The sequence below is a fragment of the Tyto alba genome, unplaced genomic scaffold, assembly GCF_018691265.1.
Source record: "Tyto alba isolate M040663 unplaced genomic scaffold, T.alba_DEE_v4.0 Super-Scaffold_21, whole genome shotgun sequence".
In the NCBI taxonomy this organism is placed as follows: domain Eukaryota; kingdom Metazoa; phylum Chordata; class Aves; order Strigiformes; family Tytonidae; genus Tyto; species Tyto alba.
Window position 1 is genome coordinate 16,217,518 of NW_024881295.1, and position 12,641 is coordinate 16,230,158.

A 12,641-nucleotide genomic window follows, 5' to 3' on the forward strand; every position below is an offset into this window, starting at 1 on the left:
CTGATGGAAGTGCCATCTTGAGTCTGGAGGTGGCCTTCTCAAAAAGTATTGCACTATCGTGTCAGGATAAGGTTGACAAAGGCTTGCAGAACTACCAAGCAATCTGTCTCTTTTCAGTGCACAAGAGAACATCAGTTTAAGAGTCAGTGAATCTGGTTGTTTTTACTAGAATTCAGTTTTCTTCACTTTCCTTTACTTCTCCAGAAAATTCTAATATATGCCTGCCAACAGGAATACCAAAAAGCAGAGTATTCTGGAGAGATGTTTTCTCTGTGTGAAGTTAGAGTGGGTCAAGATCATAAATATAAACACCCAGCTCTGTATCCTGTACTGTTCCAGATGAAAATGTCTCTTGCTCATCCCTGATGATGGAATATAGGTAATTCTTGTCTATACCTGATTTCAAACTTATTTCTCACATGTAGAGGAGTGATGGAAATTGAGCAAAACAGCAGAATTCTAACAGTTCAAAACTCCTGATTACTATTAAAATTGCAGCACAAGGCTCCGAACCAAATCCACCCTGAAAAGCACACCAAGGCATGTGAAGGGTTGGAAGAGGGGACAGAAAACTAGGAAAAAGTCCTGAAAGGTCACAAAAACTTCTCCAGGAGAAGCTACTATCATAGTCAGCCTCCCATTCACTCTGACCTCTTAATTGGCGACAAGAACATCAAAAGCAGCCAACTGGGTTCTCCAGGATCCTCTCAAAGAAGAAGAAATGGCTGTTCTGCCCTTCATTTGCCCTAGGTAGCTGCTTGTTTGGCCTGTGTCCTGGAATTTGCATCACTGCTAGGCAAAACAAAATGACATGTGAATCTATATGTTTAGGCATGAAGGTCTGAAAGTTGAACCCATGCTACCATTTTTTTCCCTCACTAATTGACTGAAACAGGTAACACAGACATGAACAGCTCTGATTTTGAGAGACTGCTAAGAGGGGCTTCACTGCTCACAGCACTGATGTGGAATCCTTTTGCCTTGGCTGTGTGATCTGCTGATTACATTTCCTTTGGAACACATGAATTTTATATTGTGCTCAGTCAAGACAGGAAGAGGATTATAGCTCTACACATGAATACTCTGTCATACTATTTAGCTTAGCATGTGACTAGTACGTTCACCAGAAAGACCATGAATGGATGACATACCCAAGGAAAAACAAATTACAAATAAGCTCTTTTGGCAGAGCAGAACTCAGCATTTGATTTTGCAGGTGCAATCAAGGTGTCTTTGTGAGTACAATTAATTACACTTACGTATTCAGAAGTGATTAAAAACACTAAGCTAATCTGTCATTGACGAACTCTACCTACACAACATGCCTGGTGAAGTTCCTGAAATAGATAAATGGGAAGAAATCAGAGATGCCCAGAATGGATATACAAAGATGCCCAGGAATGTTGCTTTGTATCTACATAGAACAGATAGGTAGAGCGTTTACATAGATCAGACTAATAGCAATAGCAAGTCTCTAAAAAAAAAAGCTGAATCTGCAAAGTGAAGACACTTTGCAACTCAGCAGAATTTAGAACTGCTTTAGAAAGTTTATTGTTTAAGACCTGCTTATTTAGCTCCCCAAAAATTTGGAACATATCTCCCATAATTTCTGTGTTTTTTCATGGATGCAAATTCTTCAGTCTCTTTTTACTTTTCTCCAGTTGGAAAAAAAATTGCAGAAACAGTGCAGCTGTCATAACACTGTGAACACAGCCCTAAAGAGTGACTCACAGCTTAAACAAGGTGAACTTCATATTTGATTTCAGTTCTCTCTACAGACTGTTGCCATCTCTTACCACTAACTGTAGTGGTCTAGCTGTAATATGTCAAGAGGAGGAAGATCTAGGCCCCAAAACACTTTCTTGAGTTGAAAAATGAGAGAGAAGAAATTTAATTTTTAATTATGTACAGACACAAATCCAAGTGTAGGTAAACTGAATCAGCAGTGCTTCAACAGTATGCACGCCTCAGGGCTAGACTCACAGGCACTGTTTATCCAATCAGATACTATATAATCTTTAACCACTGTTCTATATGGTCCTTGAGTCCATCTCTGATACAACAGATCACTTTCCCTCTGTTAGCTGGTCAGCATCCTCCACTACTACTGACATCCTTACCTGCTTATCAGAGTATTCACCTGGAAAAATGAGTTAATATTTTAAAATTGTACCCAGAGTATCACTCTCCAGATATCCAAACACAGACTATTGCCTGACACTTCATTACTGGGGATTTTTTCCCACTCCCATTACTGCTCGGAAACCCTTCTTTTGCAGCAGCTGTCTTAGCAGTTTGTCTCCTTCAATGGAGTAATGAAGATAGTACTAATACCTCCTGTAGAACTGCTATTACCTGTCTCTTTGCAGGATGGCCAATGCTGGATCTTCTTCTCTGGTCCTACTACTGCCCTTCCTATGTTGTTGGCCCAAGTACTAAGGACATAATTTCTGTGAGGCATCAAGTCCTCTCCCCTGCTCAGAGATAATTTTCCCTCTCTTTTGATCAAAAGACAGGGGACTTCAGGGATCTCCACTCAGGAAACAGGTACAGGCTCTGACCAAATTAATTTAGAGCTCATTAAAGGAGGAAGGATGTTAGAAACAAAGGAAAAAAGGATGCATAGAAGTCCTCATACCATATTTATCCACATACATAAAATGGCTCTAGGCACCCAGTCATGCCCAAATATAGAATTAGAGCCCACTTCCAGGAGATCTTTCTTTAAAAATCTTGCGAGGAATGTTTGTTGGCCTGATTCCTCTAATTATGTGGCTCCCCAGGGGCAGTAAAGTTTTTAACTACTGGGGACAATATCAATTGTTTTTAATCAAAGCTACTTAAATGATGCTTTGCAGTGAGGGTTATACTGCAGAACTGAAATACAGCTAAATGTCTAGATGTCTTAGGAATGCTTAAACACTGGAAGGAATTCTCCTGCTTCTCTGTTCATCCTTAGAAAAGGTCAGAGGGAAATGATCTTTTCTCCCTACATCATGCTAGGCTTGTAATCTGAACAATAGAGAAGATGTGCTTATTGAAGAAGAAACATGCCCAAAACACTCTTCAGGGAAAATAGTCTCCCACTAGGCTGTGCTTTAGAGATATTGAGCAATGTGAAAATTTCTCATGTGAGAAGACATAATTTGGCAGGAACTCATCCCACAAAAGTGAAGGGATTTGTCTCATGCTCTATTCCTCCTTCAGTCCCACTGACTCTTCCAGAAATTTAACTATAATTTCCTTCTTTTATGGTGAATGGTATGTTTCGCTTACAGGGGGGCATAGCGTTGTCCTCTTCCCACAGAGTACAGGTAGAGGTTCTAAGTAGAGGAACACGTTACAATCTTGTATTCTGTTGATTTAGTCAAAAGACTCCTTCTATGCCCTTAGGAATGCTGTATTTTGCTATTGGCACAGCAGTAGCCTAGGCCTTCTATTAAGGTTCCTGAGATCAACCCGCCACTGCCCGTTGTTTTGGTAACCATAGAATAGGAAGAGAAATAAATATTTTAAAAAATAAACAATAATAAAACATTTTCCTGGTACTGCTTACCCGCTAAGTACACCGAGAACCAAGTTAAGTACAAAAAATGACCCTATGATGATTAGTGTAACAAAATAGATCCAGGGCCAGTCCCTTCCTATGGCATCATTGACCTGGAAGAGTGGAATGATAATTAGTGAGACAAGCTCAGATTCTGAGCACTGCAAGGCTCCAGCCAAAGAGATCCCAAGTCACCAGCAGTAAGATTTTCAATAGCCAGTTTTCTGGAAATTTATGACAGGTTGACATTAGTAATTTTGAATGCCCGGAGGTTGAATTTCTTTGTCAGAGAATAACTCCTCTTTTGTTACCTGTATTGTTATTTGCAATGTTTGAACATTTTGTCAAAATATTTGAGAGCTGATGTGAAGCTTTCTTGGATTCAGAATTTTAATTCCTCTGAAAGAATCCTGGTGACAGGGAAGAACCCTTATTATGGAGTCTTGCCCTGTAGCATTGGAAAAAGGACACCAAAACTGTCAGCTTACCCGCTCAACACACCAAGAACCAGATTTAGAACGAAAAAGGATCCAAAGATGACCAGACTGACAAAATACACCCATGGTAACTCATAGCCCATAGCGTCCTGCATCTGGAAAGATGAAGGAAAGTTAGAAGACAGAGAGGGAAAGCAGAAATGATTAGGCAAAGGAACAGATGGAAAGATTTCTAAACAGAGCCTGTGGTTGGTTTACACATAATCACAGCAAGTGTTTGTGTATGTTCTTTCTGATGTGACCGCTCCTTTGGTTGCTTTTTTTCTCTAGCTGTTTCCTTACAGACAATGATTCATATAGGCTGAGATATAACCATGTGCTGTACTGGCACTTCGGATGCTCAAAGTTGTGGACTGTCACTTTCTGTAGTTTACTTACAGAACCCACAAGTGTCAATCCAATGACTTCTAAACTTCAAACCACCGCATGTACGCATGATTCTCTGCTGCCAGTGGAAATATTGCTAGTTTTTGCTAAGCATGGCCACAGTGTGTAGTCAGATCACGTTTACTTCCCATGTAGCACAGGTACATGTACCTCAGAGAGAAGCATGTGGTAACTGTGGGCAAATACTGATCTTTCTCTGTCAATGCTCTGGTAATCTTCACAGTTTACCACAGTGAGGACAGTAGCTGTATGCTTTTGAGGAAGGTGCTTTCAAGGCCTAACATGTTCTGACCTGGCCAAATGTTTTCTACAGCTTTCTCACAAACTTCCTTTCTCTCCTTCAAAATGTGATTCATGCACAGCTGAATACTCAGAGAAATAGAGACTGTAAGCTGCATGACATAAGCATGGGTTTGGCTTTCACACTATTACAAGCATCTGCAAATGAAGCAGGCAGACTATTCAGCACCAGAACCTGTATTATGAGTAGAGCAACTCTAGCACATAATAAGATACTGTATATATTCTAAAAGCACCTAGTATATAGCCAGTATTTTATCTTGAAGTCTCCTTAAAAGTTCAAAATCTTGGAAAGCTGCTGAATACCTTAATAGAATCTCACTTTCATGATGGTATCAAAAATATCAGTCTCTCTTCTTCTTTACTTTTCAGAAACACTTATCTCCTGAGCCATACATAGCATCATTAAAGAAACAGATGGTGGTTAACATTTTCAGGAGCACTAAAATGATTTATGAACTTAAATTGCAGACTTGAAAGTACCTAAAGGCATAAAGAAGACCAGGTTCCTTTGTTTTCCATGCTTTTGAAAATTTTATCGTATGTTGTCCTCTCCTTTCAGAAAAACGCTCTCTCTTTTGCAACGTAAGCATTTGTTGTGATCACAGAAGAAATATTCTTCCATACATGGGCACAGAGACACACTTCAGGGGAGGCGATCTGACTCAAGATTCATAACAACTCAGGAAAGGAATTTCAGACCTTCAGTAAGACAAGTCAGGAGAGTAACACTAATATAATCAACTTTTTGTGGATGGAAGTCCAATATCCTTTTTTCTTTCCAAAGTACAGTACTAAAGTCCTTGTCTGGCAATAGTCCACAGTCAATGGGCTGATCCAGAACTCTATCTCAGGGATCCTTCAGCTGCAACTGAACTGAAGTAGACTCGTTAAAAAATAAGCAAAAAATCTGCCTTTGTGAAAACAGTTCATTAGTTTCTTCCTCAAAGGATTAATTCATTCGGTGGTCAGAAGAGAGTATCTGAAGATGTAACATTCCCTAGGCATATTAACCATTTTCCCTTTTAATACTTTTGTAGTTCAGTAAGTTTATAAATAATACAATTATTCTTCATGTTTGCAAGCCACATTTCTTCCCACATGACCAAAAAAGTAGACACCTCTGGTGTGAAACATATCAGTGCTTTAAAGAGAACAAAGCACCATGGTACATAAAGATGGAAGCAAGTATCCACCTGAAATCACAGTGGAGAAATCGGGCAGGCAAAATGTAACTGCCCAAGCTGGAATGAAGTGAAGAAATGAGGCTTAACATCCTCTCTCTTCTACAAAGAACACCACTATCTATATAAAGCAATCTGCACAAACGAGTATGGATGACACTGAAAAACTGCCATAAGACTTCACCAGCACAGGCACAATGATGACTCAACTTCCCTCTAATTATGATAGATGGCGAAGAAAAAGCCTCAGCTGTATGGTATTTATCTGTTGACAGGGGTTTTTTTGTCATTTGGGAAAGTCAGCTGGAAAAGTAGAACTTCTCAAAGCCATGGTACAACTGAATGCTAAATAGCAAATGCCAGGGTACAGTGGTACAGAATTCAGGCACATGTCAGGGTGCCTTTTGTACTACTCTGGCATGAAGAAATCTCCAGATGGTAAGAAGGAAGCTTCCATCGTGGCCTGGTAAAGCATATAACTAGTATAGTGTACTCTGGCTATTCCCAAAGTCAGCACAACTGCATAATGATTGCACCAGCTATCATCAGCACAATTAGTCCTGAAAAACAGACCTGCATTCTGGAGCAGCAGAGCATTTGGTATTTCTCAGACTGAACATTTAGGAGCTCACCTTTTCACCTCCTTTTTATTGCCCAGTCATATATGTAACAGAGAAGCTGAGAGGCAGAGATAGCGATAGCTTCTGAAGTGTAGAGAAACCATCAGTATTTGGCAGACAGCTGAGTCTGTCTCTCTGTTGCTGGACTCCCTAATATTTGGTGCTCTCACATCTCATTTTTTTACTAGAAGGTGAGATTATTCCATACATTGTGGGACTGAGACCCAGGTGACAGGAATGTATGTTATATGTTGATAAAACATTGGGTATTTGGTAAATTATGTTAAAAAAACCCTTTGATAAGGAGACAGTAGGAGAAATGCAGAGATATAGGCTGCTTGGCAGAAGCTGGGGGAAAGAAAAGAAATAGACTTACTCAAAACAGTAACAGCAACATATCAACAGTTAAGAAACATTAAATTATTGGCTAAAATTGTATCCTTCCAAATATCTGAAATGCTTCCTCCAAAATGGAAGTATCCTAAAAGTCCAGGATGGACTGTCCTCAACTGAACAATGCTGCCATAAAGTTATCATTAAAAAACTTGCACCTGTGTTTGAGTGAAACTGCTTCCTGAAACTTATCATCATTCTGCAGATATGTAGCTATTAATCATGTGTGTATGCATACACATGTCCTGTTGATTGCAGCTGGAGGCTTTCACTGCAAGTATAACTTAGGTGGTAGAGTTGATTTTTCCCTAATTATGCTATTGGAAAAGCTGCAGAGGGTCATGAAAAGATCAGAAGGAGTGTTACCATTTGCACACTACTGAGTGCAGAAAATGAGGTGTGCAAAATGCATTTTGTACTGTTGTCTACAGTGAACAGAAAATGCTTCAGTTACAGGTTACCTCTCTAGGACAGACTGTACAATTCCCGATACACAGTTCAGCTCTCTGGTCACTGAGTGCTTTTTCTCACTGTTTACTATTAACCATATAAATCTCAACAGAAAAGGTGGTTCATCTTCCAAATTTATAGTCTGAACAAAGACTAGCAACCAGTGTAGGTCTGAATTACAATATTCCATTTACGGCAGTCAAGGTGATTGCAACCTGATGTCAACTTAAGCATGTATGGGACAATTGTTAGGTCAGCTGGAAGCACAGCATGGTTGGGAATCTGCAGATTGTCATTTATAGAAATAATTCTGCTTTCTGAGTCAAACTGCCTGACCTTTCACAGCTCACATCTCAACACTCACATCTCACTATTCTCAACAGTGAAAAAGTTGCTACATTGCTGAACATTAATGCATCATTTCTCAGAGACCTCAGAGATAAGGATCTTAGATTACTCCTCATGATTTGCTACATACGCTCTCTGGTACTTTGGGGACATCATTTTGGCTCACTGTGCTTCAGCCTTCCAATCTGTAAAGTGGGATGCTACCTTGCCTCATTGGGTACTGTCGAAGAAACCACGCAGCGTCATGATGAAAAGAGGGTATTTCAGCATGTTTGAGTCTGATGGACCTTGTGTACCTGGGAAGAGCTATTCCTTTGCCAAGCATTCTTAATTGCTATCATGACTATAGCATTTCAACGTTCAATTGAAGGCTTTTCTCTCAATGATACAGATAATCTCCTAGAAATAACACCAGGATTTTTAATTCTGTAGTTTGATGATCACAATTACAACCAGTAGTTTCAGTAGGGGCCAATGAATAAAGGTCTATTTCTCTCTATAAATAGACCTTCTGAAGAACCAGAAGACATAGGTGGAGACGTATTGGTAGAGCCACATGAGGTATGCATGCTTTACATGCTTTACTTGTTTAGAGATCTTTTTTTTCCCCCCCCCAGGGATAAGTCTGGCACATTTTGCAAGTATCTCATTTATTACACAGGCATCACAGTTCAAAGATAATGTTAGAGGTGTATTACGTATTAACATAATGGTTGAGCATCACCAAGTACATAGTGGAGGTCTTTCAGTCACTTAATGGGGGGGTAGACACAATTCACTAAATTCTGCTGACTTTACAGTTCACACACCCACACCCTGACACTTTGTGCCAAACGTCTTTCAAAAATAACTGAAAGTTACAGGAAAAGTTTAATCTATCATAGAAAGGCAGCTGTCACTGGAAAGCAGCAAGCTGAAGGCAAAAATGAAGTCTGACTTGTTCAGTGCACAGTATGGGAGAGCTGCAGCTTAATGGAAAGTATGTTAGCTAGGACACCAAGACTAGGCTTCTATTTCTCAAAGAAATTGCTAATTGACTTCTAATGACTATAGAATGTTATGATAGCCTTTTTTAAATACAAGTCAAGTGCTTCAAGTATTCTATAATGAAGTATATAACCTTTCACAGAGTAACATTAATCAAGAGGAGTAGAATACTCAGTAAAATTAAAGGGCAGTAAATTGGGAAATTCTGTGTAGAAATGCTATTTTATGCAGCCTATCTGTGGAATTCACTGCCTCAGGAAATGATCTAGCCAAATGGAATGGTTATGGCCAGTAGCAAGATCTCTAGTTGAAACTAAGTCTTTCTTGTAACGATATAAAATTGGAGAATTTTGGAAGAAGGAGACAGCAGAAAGAAGAGGTAACACTTGTCACTGAATATATCTTCCTGCTTAAAGCCTTTATTTTGAAAACCATCTTTTTCAGAAAAAGTACTTAAGCACCTTCATAAGTTAAGGATGCATAGAAGTGATTTTCTCAGCTTAGATCAAAGATCAGATGGTAGCCTACTGGCAAGCACGACTCAGTTGAGGCATAAAAGTCTATGCATATAATCATGTGAGATTTAGATCTTTATCACTGATCAATTACAAAGTAAAGAGGTTTGGATTAAAACATAAATTTTCCTTTTCCACTCCCTCTTTCCTTCTCTTTCCATAAATCTTTGGGTGAATGCATTTCATTCACACAGATGTTAATGGCACTACAATTTTAAACTCAGCTTAAGCAACAGTAGAAATTTTTTTTACAGAATAATGCATTGTTCTGCACTGTGAAGCAAAAATGTTTTCCCCCAATTTTTTAGTCAGAACTCAGGTACAAAACCAATTAAAATAAACATAGGATGGAACTTCACCCTTCACAGCTACATCTGTGTTGACAATATTAAAGAAAAAAAAATAAATCTACATTATAGGCAGTCAGTAAACCCTACATCTCAAGCAAGAGCTATGTGGCCTAGAAAGGAAAGTACTGCTCTCTTCTATTATTTTTTGGCTTCCATTATATCTTCACGCTGATTTCATGATAGTTAAAGCTTTGCTTTGTTTCTGAAACCTTCCTCATGCTCGATATATTACATCAGCAGAAATAGCTGAGGAACAACACACTCATCCCAAATAAGAAAAAGGATATTACTGGTAGTTCCTAAGAACATCCAACTAACAACCGTAACTGGTGATAGCATGATTTTTAAAGCTGCTCTGAAAACAAGAAAATAAACTATTTGTTCAATGAATCATTCTCTTCTGGTTAATTTCTCAACTGATGATTTGGATTTAAGTACTTGCATTCTTTGCCTTGAAAGCTCTTGCAAGTAATCAGAGCAGGCAGAGGACTTGTCATGTGAAGGTTTGACTCCTTTCTTTTTCTCAACTTCTCCTTAGAGATTTAAGACATCTGACAACTGCCTCTTTAGTGGTCCTGCTCTTAAACAACTCATAGGTACGTAGTTGCACTGTGACTACTGAGACAATGACACAAATAAACCAACCCCTAAATATGCAAAAAATTAGTATTGCTGGTTAGCTCTGGTAACAAATCCTGCACACTGTATTTTCTCTGATTTCTAAACAGTACACTGCTTATGTTATACTGTTTTTTTTAATATATATAATACTTATGATAAATATATTAATTATGCATTTTGCAACTTACTGTGAGCCCCACTGCTCTTAGTATTGCTTTTAACAAGGAAATTACTCACTGTTATTCACAATTTCTAACTTTATCACAAAACTATAATGCTTAAAATAAGACCCAGAAAAATTTCAATGAGATGACACAGAACTAAAGGTACAGTAAAAAGGGACACATTACTAAAGTTGACTTTCTATGTATGTCAGGCTCCATAAACACTTTTTCCAAACCGTGGGGCAAATTATGGGATTGCTTCTTTAGCACTGAAATCTTACACATCCTGAATCTGGAGATTTGCTTGGAGCCTGAATGATACAAGGCTGCTGCATGTCACGTCAATAAAGACATGAAAAAAGCACATTTTCCCTGAGAAATTCCTGACTGGTCTCCACATCCACCTCAAGTAAGTCTGTATGCAGCATGTATCCATCTGACTTCACCATTCACAGAAAGAGAAAGAGAAGGATCTTATTTCCTGTTACCCATCATATATCCTTAAAGCTGGACTTAGACTTAGTGCATTATTATCCTAAGGATGAAGATTCCACCTTGCAGATCCTTCAATATTTAAAATCTAATTAGCTGTCTTCACTTGGTTGGTTTTTAATCCAGTACTCACGTATGCGCATAATTTAAGGCATACAAATAATTCCACTGAAGTCAATGGTCAATATTATTGTTACCAGCAGAAATGAACTCATATGCATAAGTGCTTTGCTTGAATGGGATGGGGCACAGGATTGGGAAAAATATATGATAAGGAGCTCATTTTCTGAAATTCTCTGGGAAAAATTATAAATTTAATGTACACAGTGAGTAAAAATTAACAAAATTATTTAAGCATTTCAGTCTAGACATTCCAGTGCAAGATGAGAATTATCATTTATCTTGTCAACCTGAAATACTTTCACCCTTCCTGAGTCTTTAAGACAGGTGATAAGGAGTGGCAATTTAAGGTCTCAGAGCTGACTCAAGGCAAAAGGACCGAGATGGAGGTAAAAAATTAGAAAACTCCAAACCTGGTAATAAGCAAAAAAATAAAAACTAAAATGAACTAGACTTACTTTTATGGATTTAGGAACAGTGGAATAAAATTGCTTCTGAATGACTTAAAATATAAGCAAAGGACTCAACATGCCTTTGCTCTTATTCTGGGTAGAATTTCTTTCTAAGCATCAACATCCTGATAGTCTTAAAGGGACTCAAAGTCACAGCTACTTCCTACAACTGTTCTGAAATATTCCACATTTTGTAGCTGGCACTATCAGATGGAAGCAAAGGAAAGACTTCAGAGTTCAATCCTGTTTCAGTCTGAACTGATGAAACTCAAGGGAAGGAGCAGCATTTGATCAATTACTGCTGTGAAAATTTTTTTTTTTACAATCACATTTCTTTATTTTCAAAGTAATGAAGGCAAATTTTAAGCTCAGTTATTCTCTCCAAGCACTTACTTTTAAGGCTCTTCGTACTGTGTTTTTACAGATTCCATATGTGCATTCTATATGTACATATAGACATCTATAACCTTTTTTCAGAGTGTCTTCAGAAGAAAGGCAAGACAGACCTGAATGAAGCCAAGTGCACAGGGATCTCATGAACCAGGGCAAAGAATGCTATACAGTCACTGTAGGATTAAAGCAAATAATGTAGGCAACATTCATCATATGTGGGCAGTAGGAAGGACAGTAAGATTCCTACGTATACCTTGGTTCCCCGGTTGTTTGGTATGCTCTGTAGTGAGGGAAAGAGCAAATTAAAATTCCACTCTGAGCTAGAAGTATTGGCAATTTGTACAGAACTCTCTGCAGGAGCTAAATGGAGCCATTAACTGAGAAAGGACTGCCTCAATGAGGACAACAGAAACTTCAAGGGAAGAGATTAAATTGTAACAGAGAACCCTTGACAGATAATCAACAAAACTGTAGCAATGGAAGATGACTCCAGGCGAGAGAAGGGGAAAGGGGCAGATGGATCTGAGAAGATGGAGTCTGCAGAGGTTGCTTCTCCACCCTTGCTAACAAAGACTATATTGATTCTGCTGTAGATGTTCTCACCCAAGTACACTTGGTCTGGTCCAGGTGAACCATAATTCCTGGTTTATTTTGGAAAAACTTTGGGTATAGCTGGATTTCAGTGCTATGCTTCTTGATCTCCCTGACAAGAGGGTGAAGTCTCCAGAACTGACTGAGCTTCCTACACAGCACTATAGAGAAGACAAGTGAAAGAAGTCCTGGCTTAACATCAGAGTCATGAGAGCACATGCTCCTGCAAA

The 12,641-nt window shown here is 38.7% G+C and overlaps 1 protein-coding gene across 1 annotated transcript in view; it reads right to left on the reverse strand.

Annotated features, from left to right (window-relative positions):
- The window catches only part of CACNA1C (calcium voltage-gated channel subunit alpha1 C), a 498,678-nt gene that overhangs the window by 203,492 nt on the left and 282,545 nt on the right, over nt 1-12,641 (reverse strand). Inside the window, exon 8 of the mRNA XM_042795184.1 lies at nt 3,557-3,660. Coding sequence (XP_042651118.1) covers nt 3,557-3,660 — 104 coding nt within the window. The remainder of the gene's footprint in view (nt 1-3,556; nt 3,661-12,641) is intronic.